The sequence below is a fragment of the Oncorhynchus clarkii genome, chromosome 22 (genome assembly GCF_045791955.1).
Source record: "Oncorhynchus clarkii lewisi isolate Uvic-CL-2024 chromosome 22, UVic_Ocla_1.0, whole genome shotgun sequence".
NCBI lineage: Eukaryota > Metazoa > Chordata > Actinopteri > Salmoniformes > Salmonidae > Oncorhynchus > Oncorhynchus clarkii.
In genome coordinates this window covers 17,961,959-17,987,354 of record NC_092168.1, presented here as the reverse complement: position 1 = coordinate 17,987,354, position 25,396 = coordinate 17,961,959, and the positions used below count along the sequence as shown (strand labels likewise).

The 25,396-nt window shown below is 42.6% G+C and overlaps 1 protein-coding gene across 1 annotated transcript; it reads left to right on the top strand.

Moving 5' to 3' along the window:
• The first annotated feature begins 3,224 nt into the window (after nucleotides 1-3,224).
• Nucleotides 3,225-20,785, top strand: LOC139380604 (NGFI-A-binding protein 1-like). Its single transcript, XM_071123434.1, has 8 exons — nucleotides 3,225-3,338; nucleotides 7,396-8,234; nucleotides 8,544-8,677; nucleotides 9,632-9,683; nucleotides 11,805-11,924; nucleotides 12,763-12,946; nucleotides 16,272-16,436; nucleotides 16,646-20,785. The coding sequence occupies exons 1-8, from the start codon at nucleotides 3,314-3,316 to the stop codon at nucleotides 16,732-16,734; spliced, it is 1,608 nt and encodes a 535-aa protein (XP_070979535.1). The 5' UTR covers nucleotides 3,225-3,313; the 3' UTR covers nucleotides 16,735-20,785.
• Nucleotides 20,786-25,396: the final 4,611 nt, after the last annotated feature.

The following is a 25,396-nucleotide window of genomic DNA, read 5'->3' as shown; positions in this document are numbered from 1 at the left end:
TGGGACTGAGAAAAATAAGTGAAAGGTGGCAGTGAAAAACACTTGAATAGCAAAAATACTTAATAATAGAGTGAAGGTTGTCTGCAAGACATCTGCAACAGTTCACTAACCACTGTGCGTCCAATAATGCACGGTACATTCTAGAAATACAGCATGTTTCTCTAGTCAGGTGTTACAGTGCAATGCTGTACATTTGTGTTTCAGTAAAGGTCCTGTAAATCTACAGTAATTTACTTTTTACAATATTTTCACAAGGAATGTAGTGAAGTAGAAGTAAAATAGTAAAAATATAAATAGTAAAGTAAATTTCAGATACCCCCCCCCCCCCCCCCCCCTTACAAAAAATGTTAAAATAGCACTTTAGAGTATTTTTACGAAGTACTTTACACCACTGGGGGCTAGGGCTCCTATCTGGAAGTTGGGGGATTTTGCATGTGAAACAGCTTTTTCCTACAATTTAGAGACATAATTATTATGCTTGATTCTATGTAAAAAAAAAAATGTCTGCATGTCTAAGCATACCTCTTGAGGTGTCAGTGTCCTGACTGGTTTCTTTTTTTTAGCAACTAAATATGTTTCTCTGCAACTCTGCAACTAAAATCTGGGTAAAATGTATAAAGGAATGTGAGTCTTATTCAGTCCATTTAGTTATTGCTTGCTTTTCTTAAGTCTACCAACCTTGCCAGCTACTCCAACTTGTTAGACAGCCTGAAATAGCTTCTTGGTAGCTAGGATGTTGGGAACCTATCTGCGCTAGCTAAAGCCAACTTCATAAAATTACTAGGTGGCTAGTAGTATGCTAGTAGGACTACACTGTAATAAATTGCTGGAAATATACAGCAAATAATTTACAGTTAGCTACTATGATTTTACAGTAAATTTTACAGTAAAGCACTGAATTACCTGTTGTGCAGTATATTTAGAGCAGTGTACTGTGAATTATGGTGCGTTGTGGGAAAATGTTGTTGGCGGGGAAATAATCTCTGGCTCATTAACATATTTTGAGGCGTGCCTTGAAAAAGGCTATAGTTTATTGTAACCGTTAGAGAGAATGCTGTACCAATTGAACTGATATGTGGTAGTAGTGCCTTCACAATTGAATGTGTGTAGGGACAGATCAGATTGGCAGTAATTCTTACATCTTTACTGGTTGAGTGTCATCCCCTTTAATTATAGCCAGTTTGGAAGCTATGGTTTAGGCCTCTAGCAGTATAAGTGATATAAAACACAGAATATTCATAAAAATGCTGCACTCTACATATACCAAGCAGCCAACCTGCTTGTACAAATTATATGTAATTACAGTAAAATACCAACATTATGATTACAGTAGCATTTACTTTATTTCAGTATAGTAGGCAAATTTTACTGTATTGTTGCTCTGATGTTACACTAACTTACAGGAAGCTGGTGGCAAGTTACTGTGAATATTATAGTAATGTAAGAGTTCAGGTGGTTGTTGGTGCTTCAACAAACAAAGGAGAGGAGGGGTGCTCAACAACAATGACAAAAATCATGAGGTAAAAAGAGTTGGAGCACTCTACAAAAAAACTCTGAGATCGATTTATTTACAGTAACGTAATTGGCACTAGCCGGAGATGGGTAAAGATACATCAAAATATCAAATACCTTGAACAATGTATCATTAACTAAAACATTCCTAATAATGATTACAGAAAAACGTTTTACTTGCTATTACTGTGATGTGTTTTTTTTAAATCAACCTTAGTTTAATGCACTTACTGTACTGTGCTCATTCGAGTAATATCCAGCAATGTGCTTTGCAGGTGTTCATTTTTACATTTTGGTCATTTTGCAGACGTTCTAATTCAAAGTGACTTTTCAAAGTCAACTAAGGCAGATTAACAAGAACACATCACAAGGAAAAATATTATGTTACTGTTACTGAGAATGTTGTTGAAGTTAAGTGGGCTACTTGCAAGTTTATTTTTGTATTGGAAAACCACCTCTCTAGCTTTATCTCTCTCTCCTGGCTCTCTGTCTCTTTATCCATCCCCCCCCCCCCCCCCCCCCCCCCCGTCCCGTTTACCTATCCTCTCAGCACCAGTCCCGCTCCCCATTGCTCTCTTTCTCCCTTCCTCTCCTCTCTCCCTCTCTCATTTCTCTCTCCTTCCATCTCTCTTAGATCTCTCTCTCTTGTTCTGTGTCACTGGACATTGTCAATTTATCAGAATGGTTTGGAGTTTTAGTGTAAGTGTCCCCTGTATTGTTTTGTCAGCATCTTGATGTCACTACTGTATACGTAGCCTAACACAATTTGTTCTCTGAAGGTTGTTGTTTTGTTGTTGTTACTATTCTAGGGGTGGCAGGTAGCCTAGTGGTTAGAGCACTGGGCCAGAAACCGAAAAGGTTGCTAGATTGAATCCCCGAGCTGACAAGGTAACAGTCTGCCGTTCTGCCCCTGAACAAGGCAGTTAACCCACTGTTCCTAGGCTGTCATTGTAAATAAGAATTTGTTCTTAACTGACTTGTCTAGTTAAATAAATAAAAAAATACTGTGGGACTGAGAAAAATAAGTGAAAGGTGGCAGTGAAAAACACTTGAATAGCAAAAATACTTAATAATAGAGTGAAGGTTGTCTGCAAGACATCTGCAACAGTTCACTAACCACTGTGCGTCCAATAATGCACGGTACATTCTAGAAATACAGCATGTTTCTCTAGTCAGGTGTTACAGTGCAATGCTGTACATTTGTGTTTCAGTAAAGGTCCTGTAAATCTACAGTAATTTACTGGCTTCTGTGCAGCCAGTATTTTACTGTAAATGTATAGCAACTTACTGGCTACTGTGGTGCCAGTCATTTACTGTAAAAACAATTACTGTAAATATTTTGCAGTGTACAGAGAAATGTAACAATGTACTTTATGTATTTATTTATTTACTTTTTACGGCATGTGCCCCTGTACTCACTATGATGAGCATGACGCCTCTGGGCCTATTTTCAGTACAACTGGCTTTTTAAAAAGCATCTGAAGCCTGTGTGTGGTGACGCGCCAGCATCTCCCTCCCTTCCCTGCTTACCGCGGTCGCTGCCTGGTGTGACATGATGCTTGGTATTCCATGCAGCAGCCTCCCACGCCCCGCAGCCACCCACGCCAGGATCTGCGTCACGCAGCCGCGTGGGAGTGAGAGAGAAATGTAGCAAGAGAGGAGCAACCAACTCGGAACAGTAGGGGAGTAGGGATAAACCAACACTTAGCAGGTCCTGTATACTAAACTTCTATTGCCCACACTCGTTTTGCTTCTCGCCGTGAGGGGAGAATTGAAGAGCAAGAAAGGAACGAAAGGTTGGATGAGCGGTGCGAAGAGTTCTGCAGGTACGCGCCCGCGGTGGCCGCTTTCTTTCAATTTCTAGCAGGGAGCAAATTTGAGATGCGTCCATAGATTGACTAGACAATATGCTAAAGACAGACAACTTTAGATTGGACTTTTAATGGCCTAAATAATTGTGTGGACATGGGACAGCATTACGGATAATATAAAGAAGAGAGATAGGCTAGGACACTCGTTTATACTAGCCTATTGATGAATATTATTGATGAAGAGAGTGCACATCCTACTGTAACTAAACCTCATTCATTCTGTTGGCACAACATTACGACGTTTTGTATGACTTTTATATGAGGAACGTGGAGTTTTGCACTGTGCGCTGAGCTACACTGGCAGACAGTAGAAACAGGATGTTTATTTATGTTTTTACTCTCGGAGTGGGAGACGCAAACCCGTTTATTCCCGGGCGCGGGGACGGCGGCGGTGGGAGTCTATCCGCAGCTGTGTAAAGAAAGCATCTGCTTGCTCCCTCCCTCGCTTCTGTCGTTTTCCCACAATGACTTAAATAACGTATGCTTTCCTTGTGGATTTTAAGCCTAGTTGGCATTGAGTACATGATTGAGAACTTCTTTGGTGCATAGGCCTGCTGGATTCAATGCTTTCCAATAAGGAAGTGAGATATGCTATCCTGGGAAGTCAATTGTAAAGCATGCTTTCTCATGATATCAGGGATGATAGTCATCAGATTTAAATTCATTTGAGATGAAATTATGATAAATTCGAACAGCGAGAGCAGGATATGAACCAATGACTCTGCAGTTACAGGGCCAGTGCAGAAGCCTACCTCCCCTGTGCCATAAAGGTCAGGACATCTTGGCATAAAACTCACCTAACAGGGAGCCCAGATAGGAGGAACACATTTCCTGGGAGAAACTGAGGGATTATCCCACCACTGTCACCTTTGTAGTGTTCTGGCAAAGGGGTTTCCTCTGATTTTCATTTTTACTTTTTGCATAGTCTACAACTACCCTTTTTTTTTAAAAGATCGTGATTCATACCAGTGTTAGTTAATTGGATATTTTAAAGGTTTTCAAGTCAGAAGTAAGCGTACCCAAACACCAGCTAGAACATCCAGTAATAAATGTTTCTCGGAAAATCACTGTTTTCCTTGTCTTTGAACCAGGTTAAGTAGATGCTATAGGGTACGTTTTTAAAGTGATTGTATATTTGTAGATAGGCTTTATTCAGTGTATTTTAATTCCATGACTAATATTGCAGGACTCAGGAGGTGCTGAAGAGGTGGATCTAAGAGATTTGAAAGTCTATGTTTGAAATAAAAAAATAAGTCACCAATTACGGTTCCAAACGTATATTTATTTTCATTAAGAAAAAGCATTTGTCAAATCTTTTACTAAATGATCGTGCTCTAAACGTGCGCAAATTCCCATAGGAACACGGGCATTTTAAAAGCGCCGGGCTTGTGCAACGTGCCATGGCTTCATTTTTCCTCTTACAGGAATGATGGTCACATACATACGAGGAGAAAGCTGACGTTTCTACCTACTGTATCCATTGATGTAAATATATCCTCTGTCTGATTCCCAATTCGTCCACTAGATAGCAGTAGGAGATCACATGACGTCTCTTGTCCTCTTGAAACCAGTTGTGTCTGGTTTGGGTAGTGAGTCACTGTGCCAAAAACGGCTGAACTGATTTTGAAGCCTGACATCTTAAAATGACCCGAGCAATTAAAAATAAATAAGACAAGACAGGTGAAGGTGAAGAAACTTCAAACTTCTCTTCCCATTCACTTTTCCTATTGTAAACGAGTGAGATAGATCATGGAGGTTGTGGAGGACGCATAGAAGGTAATGTGGATGGGGAAGGAAATTCAGTGCTTTACAATGACCCTTTCCATGCATACTACAGGGCCCCAAACAACCACTCAAGAGTTTAACAGGTTAATATGTCATTTGAGAGTACTTTCCCAGAAGCTGCTGTGAAGAGGCAATGGCCAGAAGCCCTCCAATGTTATCACACGTTTGGTGAGGGCTCTGATGAGGTTGTATAGCCTAAATGGGTTTCAGCAACCACCCCTATAAAGTCCAGCGTCTGTGTTAAATATTCAGCTTGAGTACAGCACGACCTCACTGTCTCTGCAGCACTGACAAATGTACCTTTTCTCCCCTTCGGATGATTCTTTACAGAACACGGTGGTTCTTTTGAGAAAGTTAGAGGTAGTCGATGCCATGTGCTGTTTCTGAGAATAGCCAAAACACTGGATGCTTAGAGGGGTTTTGGGAGAGGAGCAACTGCTTCGACCTCTGATCTTAAGGCGGACATGTGACTCAATCAACAATATCACAATGGAGCTTGAAAAGTTGATAACCAAAACAGACAGAAACGGACAAATGAATTGATTTCATATCGTCTATGTATCATGTGCAAAGGCACCGGTTCTACTGTAGGTGTCGAGTAGAACACAATGTGTCCTATCCACCACGCAACTGGAAATATAAATTGCATCGCATATTGGTTAGGTCTGATCTTTCGTCTTTATTGCAGGGCCGGAGAGGGTGAACACGAAGCCATTTATCTCTGTCCACAAACACCTACCACCACCACATGAAACAAGGGACTGTTCACCTGTGCCCGTCGCAGTGTTCTGTTTCAAATTCAGCTTCTAAGGAAGGACAGAAAAAAACCTGTCTGTTATTGTAAACGGCAGCGTCCATCCTGTGTGTCTTTGATCGGTAGTGTGCTCGGTAAAGGTGTGTGTGGTGTGGGTAGGTGTGAGACACGCTCCATCAGGGGTAAAAAAAAAGGAAGCCCCTTTCGGAACGTGTTTGTCTGGATAAGGCTGACTCGCGGACAGGGAGAAGAAGAGTTACAGAGTGGGGAAGAGAGTAAATGTGTTTTAAAAACAGACTGATGATGGGGGGGTCTGCAGCCAGGTGAGATGCTGACATTAGGCTTGTGCGAGCTGCACTCATCCTCTAGCCTTCACACCCTGCCGACTGGGCAAAACGGGCTGAATCAGTGTTGTTTCCACATTATTTCACCCAAGAAATTCATTGTGATGATGTTGAATCAACATGGAAAACTGCAAAAAGTAATCCGTTTAAGGGAATTTTATATTTTTGTCACCCAAATGTTCAACTAAATCCAATGGCATGTGGAATTCTTTTGTTGATTTCACGTTAGTTGACAACTCAACCAAATGTAAATCAATACTAGATGTTGAACTGGCGTCTGTTCCCAGTGGGTGTCCACTTTTTGAATCGAGTTGTCAACAGACTCCATTCAGCACTGGGACTCAGCCACAGAGTGTGAGAGGAGGCACAGTGTCACAGTAATGACCCGTTGATGAGAGGGAAAACACTGGCTACTGGGTATAACTAGCAATAATATAGCAGCCAAACAAACATTATATGGCTGGTCCAAGGGATAGAGCTAATTAGAACTGCACATCGGGATAGGCAGAAGTGTGAGTGTGTGTGAGTGTGTGTGTGTGCGCGTGTGTGCGTGGAGAGCATAGCTTAAGTGGAGGGTGAGTCAAATCTAAATGGGCCTCTGTGCTAGCCAGCAACCTGCCCTGTATCCCACTGTCACCCTTGCTCTATTTCACTCCCCTCACTGGCTGTGTTAGGTAGCTATAAAATGTACTGGGGACAGGGAGTGGGGGAAGAATGCACACACGCACGCACAGTGGTTGACTCCATGCTGAGAGAGAGAGAGAGAGAGACCACCTACGTGTGCTGCAGAGGTGGCGTCTGGTATGTGACTCTCCCTCGTCTCCAGGAGTGTGGCAGGCTGGGCTCTCCTTAAGCTGTGTTCAGATCTGCCCGTCTGACTAATAATGCACCATTATCACAGCTTCACATTCTTTATTCTGCTAATCTAGCGCCACTACTTTATACCTCACACCCGGAAAGGCTAATCTACAGTACTTATTGGTTAGGCTGTAGTAGTATGTGTTTTTTAAATATTTTTGCTGTGTTTGTATGTTCATAGACTATTTATGATTCATTTGTTGTTCAAGGTTTCAGATCTGAGCTGTGCTTTGTTTCTCTGGAGGTTGATTTGCCTGTGTGTTTCGGTCAGGGATGGCGGCGGCGTTGCCCAGGACCCTGGGGGAGCTCCAGCTCTACAGGATCCTCCAGAGGGCCAACCTGTTGTCCTACTACGAGGCCTTCATACAGCAGGGCGGCGACGACGTGCAGCAGCTGTGTGAGGCGGCCGAGGAGGAGTTCCTGGAGATCATGGCCCTGGTGGGCATGGCCAGCAAGCCCCTGCATGTGAGGAGGCTCCAGAAGGCCCTGCGAGACTGGGTCACCAACCCGGCCCTGTTCAACCAGCCCCTGGCCTCTCTCCCTGTCTGCAGCATCCCTGTCTACAAGCTAGAAGCTAACGGTAATGCTAACGCTAGCACCCACGTCAAAGTGCCCAAACTTCAGGCGTCAGCGTGTGTGGGTGAGCCCAGGAGAGGCGAAGCGTCGGCGTCAGTGGTGGGGGGCGAGGGGGGAGGGGGTTCGGCCTCAGGGTCTCCACTGCAGAGGGTCAGTGAGCCCCGCTTCTGGGCCTCCTTGTCCTCCCACGGCGGGGGAGGGGGAGCGGAGAGCGAGCGCAGCCTGTCCCCAGCGGAGTTGACCCTGGGTCTGGCTTCCCCCTCGTCCCCCCGCGGCGAGGAGGTACTAGATGCCGCGGCGTTGCGGTCGGTGGTGGAGTGTGTGGAGCGGCTGGCCCAGGCGCTGCCCCGGAGCGATCCGGCCGACGTGAAGGAGGGGCTGCGGGGCAACAAGAAGCTGGCCAAGATGATCTGCCACATCCTGGACATGGACGAGGACGACCCGAGGAGGGCGGAGGAGATACGCAAGTACAGTGCCATCTACGGACGCTTCGACTCCAAGAGGAAGGATGGCAAGCAACTTACGCTGCACGAGGTAGGGGGGGAAGAGGGTGTGTGTTTCTGGCTATCGCTGTGCAAGGAGTACAACATTTTCAGATGTTTGTTCGCTGCTGCTCTGCTTTAGATATGTTTGACCACGTGGTTTCAGAGAACCTGCTTTATAACTTGCATAGAACAGTATCCTTATACCGCCACTCTCTTCTTCTCTCCCTCTTCCCCTCTTCTCCTCCCCCTCTTCCCCTCTTCTCCTCCCCCTCTCTTCCTCCCATAACTCTTCTTCTGTCTCTCTCTCTCTCTCTCTCTCTCTCTCTCTCTCTCTCTCTCTCTCTCTGTCTCTCTCTAGCTGACAGTGAACGAGGCAGCAGCTCAGTTGTGTATGAAGGAGGTGTCCCTGCTGACAAGGAGAGATGAGCTGTTTGGTCTGGCTAGACAGGTCTCCCGGGAGGTCACCTACAAATACACCTACAGGACCAGCAAGTGAGAACAGCTGCCACACACACACACACACACACACACACACACACACACACACACACACACACTTCATCTTGAGGATGAATGGTAATACTTTAATGTGACTGGGTGAAATGCTTCTCATGAATGGTTGATGAACAAAGTTGAAGTAAAAAATGTCACCCGATTTATTGAATATCAGATATGGTGCTCCATCCTCGTAGTTGCCAGCCGGGAAGTGTGTTTGCTTGTGTGTTTGCGTATGTATTTCTGTGTGTGTGTGTATGTGCTTGCCACTTCCCTCTCACTGCTTCTAGATGACAGGTTTAATCTGACATGCAGGTGCTTCCTGACTGGCAACCACAAAGATGGAAAATTCCCCCCAGCGCCACATGTCTCTCTCACTTGTTCTTGTAATGATGATGTTGCATGTTGATTCATAAATCATTCTTTTGGAATGATCATTCATTGGTGTTGCACCAGAGGTTAAAGGGAAATGAATAAACATTTTACAATGTTTTACAGGAGTTTCCATATTTAAAATTATTTTCTTGAGGCATTACAGAACAAGAAACGTTTATCCTGTACACTATTAGAAGGGTTATGCTCTTTGAAATGTTCTTCTTCTGAATTCTCTCTCTCTCTCTCTCTCTCTCTCTCTCTCTCTCTCTCTCTCTCTCTCTCTCTCTCTCTCTGTCTTGTTCTCTGTCTCTCTCTCTCTCTCTCTCTCTCTCTCTCTCTCTCTCTCTCTGTGTCTTGTTCTCTGTCTCTCTTTCTCTCTCTCTCTCTCTCTCTCTCTCTCTCTCTCTCTCTCTCTCTCTGTGTCTTGTTCTCTGTCTCTCTCTCTCTCTCTCTCTCTCTCTCTCTCTCCCTCTCTCTCTCTCTCTAACTCTCTCTCTCTCTCTCTCTCTGTGTCTTGTTCTCTGTCTCTCTTTCTCTCTCTCCCTGTTTGTCTCTCTATCTCTTTCTCGCATGTAGGTCCCGATGTGGTGATAGAGATGAGATTTCTCCCAAGAGGATTAAAACAGAGGTGAGCCCATCTCTTTCTCACCGCATGATCCAACGACCACAGAGCTTTCCACAGAGTTTGACCTTATATAATTTAAAGCTCACTCCTATATCCCCAGTTTCCTAACACCTGTGTGCTGTTAGATTAGAAAGGGTAAATCCCTTAACAATCCCGGATTCCCACAGACCGATAGTGCATGGTTCTGGATGGGTGTGTCCAGTGCCTTTTGTTTGCATAGCTGCCTGTCAGCCAGCTTGGCCGTGTATATGGGGCTCGGCGGACAGGGGGCGTGTCCCTCAAGACTACTGGGTGTCATAATGCAGGGGAAAGATCAAAGTTCACCGGAATAAAAACTTCCTCTGTCGAATCGGGTCACCTCCTCCTCCACGCCTTACGTAACGCCCTGAGGACCCACAGTGAGAGATTGACTGACACACCTCGCTGCATCCACTCCTTGTCTTTTGAAGTGCGTTGGATACCGCGGAGTAGAGGGCTTTGTCTGTCAGTGTGTCAATGCTTCTCTAGTTCCGTTCCTCATCGTGTGGTGCAGGTGTTGAGTAAAGAGTTCCCCCAGAAACTCCTTTGAGTTGTTTTTGAGTTGTTCAGTAAAGAGCGTCTTTGTGTAGGGAACTGTTGTGAGCTGAGCTTATGGCAGCTGTCCATTCATCTCCCTCCAGTGGTATGTTTGATGACGGTCCAAATCTCTGATGTGAGTGAGCTTCCCCTACGCCTCCACAGACCAGGGGTGGGCCAGGGTGAGACTAGCTAGCAGGCCCACGCCCCCCCCATCACCTTCCCCCTGTTTCTCAGTCCTCCGGGGCAGTCACATAGCAGACCTTGGTAGAACAAATACAGTTATTTGTTTGAATGAATGTGTTGAAGTGGATTGTTTTCATCGAAAATATATTTCCTGGAATTTATTGGAGACTACTGAAGATATTTGCAACAGATGTAGGATCTTAATTTGATCACTCTTTTGTTGCTGCAAATATTCCTGCACAGCAGGCAATGTAAACCTATAGTGTATACAAGGTTAAAAAGGCTTCTAAAGTTTGTAATTTACACATTATAATGCCCTAATAAATGAATTATAATCCAAATTATAATTCAACATTTCCTATTATTGCAGAATTATTTTCCTGCTATAGAAAATGGCCTCAAATTAAGATCTGTACATACATGACACACCTTTTCAGTTTTTCAAATATTTTTGTGGCACTTTTCTCTTACTAAAGGCGAATTATTCTCACAACCTGGTTGTTTTCTTTTAACAACATGTTACTGTGTGTCCTTGAGATGAAGTTTTACATGTTTATCTCCACAAAGGACTTAACTGGAGTTAACCATGGAGAGTTAGAAAATGAATCCCCACCCACTCTTCTGCCCTACCCCCGTCTCAAACACACACACACACACACACACACACACACACACACACACACACACACACACACACACACACACACACACACACACACACACACTGCCACCCTCCCATTAAGAGCCAGCCACACGCCCACATGGACAACACAAAAGCCCAAATGAGCTCAGTCACGCCTACCCATAGTCCTGAGGTTTACATGACATCACCGCATGGGCGCGCTCAGAACCACCCACCCCCATGCACTTGCGCAGTTGGGTTGTCCGCACACACGATACTCATATGCTCTTTTTCTCTCTGTCTCTCCCTCTCTTTCACATACACACACTCTGACTCCACACCTTCTGTGGGTGCTGTGAAGGTGTGATAAATCATAAGGTGTGGCGGTAGGGTGAGCTCAGATTTACGTCACTTGTAGACATGCGTTAACCTTCCCCCTACATCCTCCACAAACCCTGTACAGAGAGGAGGGACAGCCCCCTCAACCCAACCCAACCTGGCAACCCACTGTCTCCTTATTCAGACCTCAATTTCAACTTCAGAATCCGATAAACAGATCTAAGGGTAGACATACTGAAAATATAACAGTTATTTTTCACAGGAGATAAGTGTGACAAGCATCCCCTGGTGAGACTGGGTGACATTATTTCAGCTAGACGGCATCATGAGTAGAGTAGAGCATAAAATGAGAGAAAATCTGAATGGGACCATGGTCTGATAGTGGCATTCCTCTCTCTCTCTCTCTCTCTCTCTCATGTCAGGAGGGATTCTTTGACCTTCAGGAGGCCCTGCAGGCCATCCACATGAGACAAGAGACCCTGAGGGAGCAGCTGGCCACAGCCAAGTCTAAAGGAGAGGAGACCACAGGACGCAACATCCAGGTGACTACACTACCACTCTCTGAGGGATGGCTGGACAGACTGACAGACAAACAGACATAAAGACTGGCTGGCTAGCAAACTGCTTGGCTGCCTGATCGACTGTATGGCTTGCTGTCTGACTGACTAACTGGCTAGTTGACGTCCAATCTGCGGGTGGTGCATAGGCTGGGTCATACCAATTAGAAGAAATGTGAGAAAGTGAAGATTCACCACTGCATATCATCAGCAGAGTCATTGACAAGCTATTTTGTTTTATAATACAGTTTGTATCCTCGTTTCTCATTTATAATTGAGGAAAAAAAACAGAAAAGTAAAGCAGTAGCCCGTCCATTCCCTCTTTGTCTGTTATGACATCATCACCAATACTCACCTCATTATTTATCCCTCATCAAATTGCAGGCTTATTTTCTGTTTATTTGGAGAAACAGACAAGACAGTGTAGATGCTGGAAATGGCTGACAGAAATTTTATTTAACTAGGCAAGTCAGTTAAGAACAAATTCTTCTTTACAATGACGGCCTACCGGGGGAACAGTGGGTTAACTGCCTTGTTCAGGGGCAGAACGACAGATTTGAACCATATCAGCTCAGGGATTCAATCCAGCACCCTTTATGGTTACTGTCCCAACGCTCTAACCACTAGGCTACCTACCACCCCAAAAGATACATGTAAACAACGAGTATCTTGTCTAGAGAAGGAACTTAAGATTGTGCTGTCCTTTTAGATGGTCTTTGATAGAACTCCAGGCTCAGTTGTTTGTGTGTTATGTGTTTTCTAATGTGTGTGTAACAATAGACATGTATCTTCAACTGATTATATGCATCTGTGTGTGTTGTAGCTGCAGCTGGAGCATCTGCTGGCCAGGCAGATGGAGATCCTCCACGAGGCCAAGGCCCAGGATAGACTTCAGACCCTAGAGTGGAGGGTTCCTATGGGGGGCTTCAAATTTAGACACAGCACAGACCCAGAGCACCGCCACCATACCAACGGAGGCTCCCCTGATAACACCAGTCTACAACCAGGTCAGACATTAGACATTTAAGGTTGAAGTCGGAAGTTTACACGCACCTTAGCCAGATATATTTAAACTGTTTTTCACAATTCCTGACATTTAAACCTAGTAAAAAATTACCTGTCTTAGGTCAGTTAGGATCACTACTTTATTTTAAGAATGTGAAAAATAAGAATAATAGTAGAGATAATGATTTATTTCAGCTTTTATTTCTTTCATCACATTCCCAGTGGGTCAGAAGGTTACATACACTCAATTAGTATTTGGTAGCATTGCCTTTAAATTGTTTAACTTGGGTCAAACGTTTCGGGTAGCCTTCCACAAGCTTCCCACAATAAGTTAGGTGAAATTTGGCCCATTCCTCCTGACAGAGCTGGTGTAACTGAGTCAGGTTTGAAGGCCTCCTTGCTCGCACATGCTTTTTCAGTTCTGCCCACAAAATTTCTATAGGATTGAGGTCAGGGCTTTGTGATGGCCACTCCAATACCTTGACTTTTGTTGTCCTTGAGCCATTTTGACACAACTTTGGAAGTATGCTTGGGGTCATTGTCCATTTGGAAGACCCATTTGCTTCAATATATCCACACAATTATCCTACCTCATGATGCCATCTTTTTGTGAAGTGCACCAGTCACTCCTGCAGTAAAGCACCCCCACAACATGATGCTGCCACCCCCGTGCTTCACTGTTGGGATGGTGTTCTTCGGCTTGCAAGCCTCCCCCTTTTTCCTCCAAACATAGCGATGGTCATTAGGACCAAACAGTTCTATATTTGTTTCATCAGACCAGAAGACATTTCTCCAAAAAGCACGATCTTTGTCCCCATGTGCAGTTGCAAACCGTAGTCTGGCTTTTTTTATGGTGGTTCTGGAGCAGTGGCTTCTTCCTTGCTGAGCGGCCTTTCAGGTTATGTCGATATAGGACTCGTTTTACTGTGGATATAGATACTTTTGTACCCGTTTCCTCCAGCATCTTCACAAGGACCTTTGCTGTTGTCGTCTGAGACCAGCCACCCGGACAGCTGATTAAACTGTGGTTTTGCACAACCAACGAATTTCTGCACAAACTGTCAGAAACCGTCTCAGGGAAGCTCATCATCTTCACCAGGGTCTTGACCTGACTGCAGTTCGGCATTGTAACAGACTTCAGTGGGCAAATGCTCACCTTTGATAGCCACTGGCGAAGTGTGCTCTTCATGGATGAATCACAGTTTGAACAGATGGCAGACGGTGTGTATGGCATTGTGTGAGAGAGCAGTTTGCTGATGTCAACATTGTGAAAAGTGCCCCACGGTGGTGGTGGGGTTATAGTATGGGCAGGCATAAGCTACATTCAACGAGCACAATTGTAATTCATTGATGGCAATTTGAATGCGCAGAGGTACCGTGACAAGATCCTGAGGCCCATTGTCGTGCCATTCATCTGCCACCATCACCTCATGTTTCAGCATGATAATGCACGGACCCATGTCGCACAGATCTGTACACAATTCCTGGAAGCTGAAAATGTCCCTGTTCTTTCATGGCCTGCATGCATGTAGATTTGACCTAGATAGTTTGGGCTTATCTATTGATATGTAGGCTTCGTGTTCCATTTTTAAATGTCTGTATTTCTAGCCTTGAGCTGTTCCTGTCTACTAATGCTCTGTATTGTCATGTTTCATGTTGTGTGGATCCCAGGAAGGGTAGCTGCTGCTTTCTCAGCAAATCCTGTAGCAAGATCAAGGGCGTGGGGTTTCCACGTCACCAAGTGCAATAACAAAACATGCACCAGTAGCACAAAGCGAATGCAAAACGGAAGTTTATTAGGGATTTTGGTACAACGGGGAAAGAAGCGGGAATTCACCAGTCACCTCACAGTCCACAAGCCGTTCTCTTTGTCCATCCCGTTTCCCAGGGGTAATCCTCACACTCGGGTCCTCGGCCAATCCGGTCCGGTACACAGCAGGAGGAGGAGGGGTGGGGGTTGTCCAACAGTCCAGGTCACACCGGGCAATCACACAGATTTTGTTCTCATTTCTTTCACACTTCACACTTCACACTTCACACTTCACACTTCACACTTCACACTTCACACTTCACACTTCTCTTGTCTCTCACCTCTGCCCTTTTGTGCAGGCTGCTTCCTCCTTTATCCCCAAGCACTCCCTGGCTTAATGACCCACAGCCTTTCCTCGTTGGGGCAGGAAGTCCCTATTAGGCTTGGTGGGTGGATCCAGCTACCTGCAAGATCTCTCTCCTCAATTACCACTCCCCTCACCTCTCCCTGCCGGCTGCCACAATACCAATACCAAATATGAACTGTAACTCAGTAAAGTCTTTGAAATTGTTGCATGATGCGTTTTATATTTTTGTTCAGTGTAATCAAGTGTTGAAGTTAGGTTTAAGAATGAGGATTAGGTTAAGGTTCAGGTTAGATGTAGTTTCAGTGACGTTTAGGAAAGGAAAATGCATAAAAGTTCATATTGGTTAAGCGTACCACCATCCGACGCAATTATTTTTGTGCTGGTTAAATATTTTGCCTTTATGTTTAGTTTCTCAGTCAAATTTTAATTTCTTCCATTCATTTGTCAGCTGTTTGTGGAGATTTTGGGGAGTTTCAGGAAGGATCCATTTGTGTGTATGGTCCTCAGATAGGGAAAAACTTATATAACCATAAATGCTATGAGTTGCTTTAAGCTTGCTTTGAGTAGCATAGGCTGCTATTGTATTGATCTGAAGCCCTCTTAAGAGTGCGTGGTGAACACAGAGGATAGAGGGTGACACCTTTCACACCCACAACCTCACACAGTCAACAGCATGACACTGCCGTGTTAATACTGCTTATTCTCTTTCCCTTCAAGCACACACACACACACACACACACACACACACAGACATACACACTGAAACACACACATAGGCACACACAGGCACACACACCAGTGGAGGCTGATGAAGCGAGGATGGCTCATGCACGCACACACACACACACACACACACACACACACACACATGTACACAGCATGAGTTATCTTCCTTTGTGCTCTACCTCTGGCTGATCTAATGGGTCTTCATTGACAGCATTGACAGCAATGTGGCGTGACTAACACCTTTTTATTTTATACACAGTACACACACCGCTCTTTCATTTAACAGCCTCTATTCATTACAGAGCGAGACATAGATAATGGCATTTTCTACAGAACAGACACAAATCATTATTTTGAATGACGGTGTTTTAATGGCTTTTTATGAGTTGAATTGAGTGTTAGAATAGAATGGAATAGATAAGTACTGTATTGTCATTCTGTTTTTATAAAATGTTTGGCCTTACCTAGATGTGTGTTCCTGTAGGGGAGAGGCCACTGAACCTGCGTGTGGCGGGTCAAAGGTCAGATGGAGACATACCCCTGGGGAAACAGCTAGCCAATGAGCTAAAGAGGCATCACAGCAACGGGGAGGGAAAGACCCCGGCGACGAGTCACCATGGCAATGTTGAGGGCAAAACTTTGGCCACAGGTCTGCACCTAGAGATTCTCTATTGTAGTTAATTGACAATGAATCATTTGATATGGAATCAGCTCAAAGATTCCATCACATTTAACCTTCATTCTGAATCATTTTAAACTGAATCAGCTGGTTAATTCTCTGTCATAGTTCACTCTTGCTGAATCATCTGATAATAATCCAACTCCTCCTATGTTGTTGTTTTCTCTTTCTCATTCCAGAAAATGGGAACGGGGCCGACTTCTCCCAAGGGGCTCTCAACCTTTCCGACAAGAAGACCATCAAATCAGAGCCAGAGGATTCCAGATAGCACCTCTTCTCCTCCTCCTTCCTCATCCCTCTCTCATAACATAGTCGTCATCGGTCAATACTAAAAAAGCACAGCTGCAGTAGAGCCTTAACAACCAATGTTGCCTCAAGTAAAGGGATTTTACTTTTTGTTTATTTTTTGCCAAAGCACCTAGAGAGCCTTTATTTCGTTCCTTGTAGAAGCCCAGTTTTTTGTGTTTTCACTGACTGTGCTGATTCCCCCACCCCTCTCTCCTTTCTTACTATCAAGACTGATGGCGAGTGGTCTGTAGATGTCGTTTTTGTACATACATAATTCTGACTCTGAAAAGTGTTTGTCGTTAATGTTATTTAAATATGTGCTGTGTATAATAAGGAAACATATTTCTGGTGGACTATAGGATGTCAGTTATGTCCAGATTGGGAAGATGGATGTCCCAGTTGTTACGAGGACAGGTTTGGCTCGGGTTTGTTAAGAGTGTGCGAGGACAACACCAGAATATCCTGGTAGTATTCCCTTTCACTTCAAGTCAACCAGGATTTGTCTCAGAAAAGTCTTATTTAATTTGACACTGTGGTTCGATTTGATCAAAGCACTAACAGTAGGGTGTGCAGGTCATTCGGAAAGTATTCAGACCCCTTGACTTTTTCCACATTTTGTTACATTGCAGCCTTATTCGAAAATTGATTAAATTAAAAAAAGAATGTCCCTCATCAATCTACACACAGTACCCCATAATGACAAAGCGAAAACAGGTTTTTAGAAATGTTTGCCAATGTATATAAAAAAACTAAACAGAAAAAACGTATTTACATAAGTATTCAGACCCTTTGCTATGAGACTCAAAATTGAGCTCAGATGCATCCTTTTCCCATCGATCCTCCTTGAGATGTTTCTACAACTTGATTGGAGTTCATCTGTGGTAAATTCAATTGATTGGACATGATTTGGAAAGGCACACACATGTCTATATAAGGTCCCACAGTTGACAGTGCAAGTCAGAGCCATGAGGTCGAAGGAACCTGCTCAAGAGCGCAGAGGACCTCAGACTGGGGCGAAGGTTCACCTTCCAACAGGACAACGACCCTATGCATACAGCCAAGACAACGCAGGAGTGGCTTTGGGACAAGTATCTGAATGTCCTTGAGGGGCCCAGCCAGAGTCCGGACTTGAACCCGATCAAACATCTCTGGAGAGACCTGAAAAAAAGCTGTGCAGCAACGCTACCCATCCAATCTGACAGAGCTTGAAAGGAACTGCAGAGAAGAATAGGAGAAACTCCACAAATACAGGTATGCCGAGCTTGCAGCGTCATACCAAAGAAGACTCAAGGCTGTAATCACTGGTAAATCTGCTTCAACAAAGGGTCTGAATACTTATGTAAATGTGACATTTGAGTTATTTTATTTTTTAATACTTTCAAAGACCTGTTTTTGCTTTGTCATTATGGGGTATTGTGTGTAGATTGATTAGAAAAAAACAAAAACAATTTCATACATTTTAGAATAAGGCTGTAATGTAGCAAAATGTGGAAAAAGTCAAAAGGCCTGAATACTTTCTAAATGCACTGTATATGGGACGACAACTTCATGTGATAACGTTGGCTGGGTATTATAGCCATCAATAATAAGCACAAGTATTTTCAAATGTAGACGTTGACCTTCTCGATTTTACCAAATGGAGGGAATTTAAAATGGTGTGAACCATAAACCAGTAATAACTGAATTTGAAAGCAGGGTTTACCATCGCACCATCTCACTTTGATTCGTACAGTACCAATTGTGTGTTTAGTAGAGCAATACCAACTAGATGTTGTTGAGGAACCCAGTGCAAATGTCTAGTTGTCCCAGTTTTGGGGATCTTGTTCACTGTACAGTTGTTTAATTTTTTGTTGACTAGCGTTAGCCATAGTCCTAGGTAACACCCATCCTCAAGATGACCTGAAACAGATATGCACTATTGTTTGATTGTAAAATGCATCATCATGTTTTCAGATTTTCCATCAAAGTATTTTTCACATTTCTGATTGTCTCCCGTGAATGATGTACTGTACATGTTTGTATAGCAACGTTTGAGTAATGTAGTCAATGACATGCATTTCTGGGGTACTGGGGTCCCTCTATTAATGTGACTTTAGATCAGGCAATTTTAGAGCCACCATCATATGATGTCATTTGTCAGGTTTCCCTCTCAAATTTATAGTTTAGTCACGTACCAGTTCAGCTGTCTCACTAATTGTATTGATGTTTAAAATGATTACCTCTTCTTTCAATTACACTGATCGATTGTGTTCTCTATTCTCATGCAATAGTTCAAGGGACAATTCACTAAAAATGGAAATTGTATGATTTACCACTAAATGTGTTTAATGTTTTTAGAGCACAGCATTCGACGACAATGCCTACAAAGGTGTGGTTAGCTTTTGGTCAGGGGAGGCTATCCAACGCATGCTGACACTTACACAATAACTAGGATAAGCCGGGTTGATAAACTGTCGGGTTGATCATTGCAACACCATAGAATAAAAAAAAAAACGTGAATTTTTATATTTAGTGAACAACCAAAATGTGAGGATAAAATATACATTTTTACAATCTATTAGATGGATGCATTTTTGTTCAGAACACAAATCATTTTTAGCATGCAAATCTTTGTTCATTTACCATTTGTCTACATTCACCCTCATTTTGAAAACCATATTGTTAAGTAATTCGAATGTCTCAATAGATTCCCCCTACGTCATGGAAATATTTTGGCAGTATGATTTATTCCGAAATGTTTACCTAATTCTGTACCTGACTGTATCTGTATTCAAAAGAGCGATCTCTAAATAAGGTAAGGCAAGTCACAAGTCTGCTCCAAGAGAAACAGATCAGGTTATCTGAACCACCGTAGCTCCCTGTGAGTTCCTGTTCCTCTGCAACACCTACCTTTGCTCTCACACTCTGTTGAACTTGTAACGGCTTTTGCATTTATACAGTAGAATTATACATTTATAACTGTGGGATGAAACCGTGTTTGTTGTCGATAGAAGGCGTTCTTATCACTGTTGTTGTTGGTAAAAAAAAAAAAAAACGTAATTAGGTTATGCATTATTGTCATGCACCCAATTGTTTTGTAAACACTAATATATTTACTTTGTGATACACGAACATTAAACTTTATTTTTTTTAGATCTGATGGTGGATTACTTTTCACGCGGTTGTCCTTTTTCCTAAAAAAAAATAATGTATGTGCTTTATACTGAACTAAGTTGGAACAAAAAAATCTAGTTCTTTGTGGAGAGCCCAGAGTTCTGAGAAGTTCTTAGCTTGACAAGCCAAAACAACTTCTGAGAACTCATTTGAGGTAAAATGGGAGGTAAATGTCCTCTCCCCTGTGATAGGGTTGCAGAGCCTCTCACTGAATCGAGATAACAACCTGAGTAGATGAGGTTTTGGGCGACCTTTTGTTGTCCTCAGCAAATACCGTGCTAGTTTTTGCCTTCAGAAAACCCCAAAGAGGTGGATGTAAAAGTGTCTACGAGGGTGTACGTAGTGAAAAGGCAATTCAGCCTGCACAATTCTCCATCTCTTTCAAGTCCAAAAAACAACCTACAAAAACTACATTTGCATACAAGGTTTGGAAATTCTGCCGGTTGCAGGGCTTCTGAACAGAGTGATTCGGATTCTTCAGCATCCAGCGTATTCCAGCGCAACCTCGCAAACCTCTGACTCTCAACACCATCTTAGTGTCCTTATTCATGCGTAGCCATTTAAACTCAGTTAGCATTTGGATGTTTTTGAAACATTTCAGAGAGGAAAGTTTCAAGTCACTGCTATGTGCTATGTTCTAATAAACAAGCAGTTATACACAGCATGTATATAGGTCTGAAAGGCCCTATCAGATGCCTGGGTGTGGCTGTGTTACAAATAGATATAGGTCCCTGATATATTGTATATACAGTGCCTTGCAAAAGTATTCAGACCCCTTGGATTTCGTCTAATTTGATTGTGCTACGAAGTGGGATTAAAATTGATTTAATTGTCATTTTGTTGGTCAACATCTACACAAAATACTCTGTAATGTGAAAGTGGAAGAAACATGAAATGTTATTTTAAGATAAATAAAAATGGTATAACTAAACTATAGCTGTCGTATACATTTTCAGCCCCTTTGTTTAGGCAAGCCTAAATGAATTCAGGAGTATAATTTTCCTTAACAAATCACAGAATAAGTTATATGGACTCCCTCTGTGTGAAATAATAGCGGTTGACCAGATTTTTGAATGAATAACCCTTCCCCTGTCCCCCATACATACAACATATATAAGGTCCCTCAGACAAGTATTGCATTTCAAGGACAGATTCAACTACAAAGACCAGGGAGCTTTTCGAAAGCCTCGTAAAGAAGGGCAGTGATTGGTAGATGGGTAACAATAACAAATCAGACATTGAATATCTCTTTAAGCATGGTCAAGATAATAGTTATGCTGTGAATTAGGTATTAAACCGCCCAAACACATCAGAGATAAAGTTGTCCTTTTGAACTGAGCTGCAGGACAGGAATGGAACTGTTCATGGATGTTCCCATGAGGCCATTGGTGATTTTAAAACAGCTACAGAGTTCAATGGCTGTGATGGGAGAGAACTGAGAATGGATCAACAACATTATAGTGACTCCACAATACTGACCTAAATGACAGAGTGAAAAGAAGAATACAAATATACAGAATACAAATATTCCAAAACATGCATCTTGCATGCAACAAGGCACTAAAGTAATACTGGGGGGGGGGGGGGCGACACAGCAAAGGAATACACTTTCTGGCCTAAATGTTTGGGGCAATTCCAACACATCACTGAGTAACTGTCTCCTTATTTCCAAGCATGGTGGTGGCTGCATCATGGTATGGGTACACTTAACATCGGCAAATACTGGGGAGTTTTTCAGGAAAAAAGAAGTTGAGCTAAGCACAGGCAAAATTCTAGAGGAAAACTTGTTTCAGTCTGCTTTTACACCAAATCTACACTGGAGTTGCTTACCAAGAAGACAGTGAATGTTTCTGAGTGGCCAAGTTACAGTTTTCACTTAAATCTGCTTGAAAATCTATGACAAGACTGGTAAATTACTGTCTAAGCATGAATCCCAACATCTTGACACAGCTTGAAGAATTTTGAAAGGAATAATGGGCAAATATTGCACAATCCAGGTGTGCAACGCTCTCATAGACTTATCTTAGAAGACTCACAGCTGTAATCAATACCAAAGGTGTTTCTAACATGTATTGTGACTCAGAGAGCTGAATATTTATGCAACAAACAATATTTTAGTTATTACATATTTATTAATATTTGTTTTATTTTCATGAATTATTCTTCCACTTTGACATTACAGAGTATTTTGTGATGATTTTAAAAAAAAAAACACAATTACCAACAATTTAATCCCACTTTGTAACACAATAAAATGTAAAGATATCCAAGGGAAATCCAAGGAATAGGATTGCAAGGCACTGTAGTGTTACACAGATATCTAGTAAAGACACACCTGTCTGTTTGTCTTCCTAAAGTCTTATCAGTCTATCACTTTGGTGTAATGGTGGACTCTATATGTCCAAATTGCATGAACCTTCTATCCTCTGACACATGCAGTGGCTTGCGAAAGCATTCACCCCCCTTGGCATTTTTCCTATTTTGTTGCCTTACAACCTGGAATTAAAATGGATTTTGGAGGGGGTTGTATCATTTGATTTACACAACATGTCTACCACTTTGGAGATGCAAAATATGTTTGATTGTGAAACAAGAAATAAGACAAAAAAACTGAAAACTTGAGTGTGCATAACTATTCACCCCCCAAAGTCAATACTTGGGGTATGTCTCTAAAAACTGCTCCAGCTCCTTCAAGTTGGATGGGTTCTGCTGATGTACAGCAATCTTTATGTCATACCACAGATTCTCAATTGGATTGAGGTCTGGGCTTTGACTAGGCCATTCCAAGACATTTAAATGTTTCCTCTTAAACCACCTGAATGTTGCTTTAGCAGTATGCCTATTGTCATTGTCCTGCTGGAAGGTGAACCTCCGTCCCAGTCTCAAATCTCTGGAAGACTGAAACAGGTTTCCCTCAAGAAGTTCCCTGTATTTAGCACCATCCATCATTCCTTAAATTCTGACCAGTTTCCCAGTCCCTGCCAATGGAAAAACATAGCATGATGCTGCCACCACCATACTTCACTGTGGGGATGGTATTCTCGGGGTGATGAGAGGTGCTGGGTTTGCGCCAGACATAGCGTTTTCCTTGATGGCCAATAAGCTCAGTTATCTGACCAGAGTTCCTTCTTCAATATGTTTGGGGAGTCTCCCACATGCCTTTTGGCAAACACCAAACGTGTTTGCTTATTTTTTTCTGGCCACTCTTCCGTAAAGCCCAGCTCTGTGGAGTGTACGGCTTAAAATGGTCTTATGGACAGACACTCCAATCTCCGCTGTGGAGCTTTGCAGCTCCTTCAGGGTTTTCTTTGGTCTCTTTGTTGCCTCTCTAATTAATGCCCTCCTTGCCTGGTCTGGGGGTTTTGGTGGGCGGCCCTCTCTTGGCAGGTTTGTTGTGGTGCCATATTAGTTCCATTTTTTAATAACGGATTTAATGGTGCTCTGTGGGATGTTGAAAGTTTCTGATATTTTTTTAATAACCATCCCTGATATGTACTTCTCCACAACTTTGTCCCTGGCCTGTTTGTAGAGCTACTTGCCCTTCATAGTGCTGCTTGCTTGGTGGTTTCCCTTGCTTAGTGGTGTTGTAGACTCTGGGGCCTTTCAGAACAGGTGTATATATACTGAGATCATGTGACACTTAGATTGCACAAAGGTGGACTTTATTTAACTAATTATGTAACTTCTGAAGGTAATTGGTTGTGCCCGATCTTATTTAGGGGCTTCATAGCAAAGGGGGTGAATACATACAGTAATGCACGCACCACTTTAAAAATTAAAAATTAAAATTCCCGTCACCAATTTGGACTATTTTGTGTATGTCCATTACATGAAATCTCAATAAAAATCCATTTAAATGACAGGTTGTAATGCAACAAAATAGGAAAAACACGAAGGGGGTGAATACTTTTGCAAGGCACTGTACATTTTTACCAAGTCTTCTTAATGCTTCTTAATGTACAACAGCCTCTGTTATTGATAAGGCTATATGGAACGGCATTCACATAAAGGGGTCACTGGGCAAAAGCTTGAGTCTTTGTGGTCCTTTGACATGTCACATCATATCATCACATTATGAAACTTCAAAATGACTCATCTCTGACGCACTGACTGTCTCCCTACGCTTCACATGCGCTTGGACTGATAATAGAATAGTCCCCTCCGCCCACTGCAACCCACAGCCCTGTGTCTACATACACACACACACACAAGCCACCATGGCGTGACTCGGGGACACACCGTCGAGCCTAGCAGGACTGAAAAAAAAGCGGGCACATCGTCATGCTCATTTAGAAGGCGTTAAACTGACATTCGAGAAAGTATGGGCGGTGGTATATTATCCTGTCCTCTTTAAGAGGACTTTTTTTTTTTTTAACTCATCTGTTACAGATGAACCTGAGCAGTGCAGTTGATGATTGCTCATTAGAAACCTCCACGACCTTTTAATATTAGACATGTGCAGGCAGGCATCTGCAATGTAGTCAGCCCGAAACACAGCCATTGTGTTTGACACGTGTTATTTTCCACAAGAGAGCTATTTTTGGTCTATTTTTTTATTATTTTAGTGCATAATTCTCCCTCTCTTTTCTCACGATAGGCTATGTTGGCGCCTGTGTTTTTATTTTCTGTAGGGGTGTGGTAGCGAGAATGGAGTCAGAATGAAGCTTGTCTGTGCACATTCAAAAGCTCTTTCATTATGGTTGTTGAAATTGATATGAATGCATTTCAAGTGTCAGAGTTTACAATTTCACAAGCAATGTTATAACTTGGTGTAATAGCCATCTAGTGGAAAGACTGCTGTCATGACATTAATGGATGCACTCTATATGGTTTTGTTCCCCCCCCCCAAATGCTTCCATAAATGTTATTTTCTCTGAAAGAATCTGAGCTCCAGTCTTACGGTCTTGAACAAGACCAATCAGGACTTGAATTAGTATTGAAGACCAATCAGATACAACCCCGGCAACTATTTTCTTTATTCGTTTAGAAAGTTTCAGATTAGGTGATCTAATTCTGACATGTACACATTATTGAGATGTTTTTATTATTTAAAAAGGTATACAAATGTACTATAGTAATGTCCCCATTGTCCTGTATTATTATCACTTATTATCACAAATGTGTATTTGTCATCAATCATCAATACCACGTCTGTAATTTGAAGTTGTAGGAAAAGATGAATAACAAGGTTAAAGTAATGGGTTTGGGTGTAATTCAATATATTTGATACTTGAATATTAATCCCCTTGTCCTTAAACGGACATATGTTTTAAAACTCTCTTCTGTACATCACATGTATTTGTTCATGAGTCACAACAGAGGTTCAGCATCGTTACAATGAATGACAAAGCTGACTGACAAAAAATATACAACATAATTAGCAGTATGGAATCAACCACCAGATGGCAGTATAGACTTGTGGACCAAAAATACATTTTGCCCTCTGAAATGGCAAATAACTTATGTCCAGTCAGAATATTATTTTTTTT

Coding starts and splice junctions, on each gene's coding strand:
- LOC139380604 (XM_071123434.1), top strand. CDS start 3,314: ATGAGCGGTGCGAAGAGTTCTGCAG. Junction 3,339..7,395: donor CGGTGCGAAGAGTTCTGCAG/GTACGCGCCCGC, acceptor TGTTTCGGTCAG/GGATGGCGGCGGCGTTGCCC. Junction 11,925..12,762: donor CCACAGGACGCAACATCCAG/GTGACTACACTA, acceptor TGTGTGTTGTAG/CTGCAGCTGGAGCATCTGCT.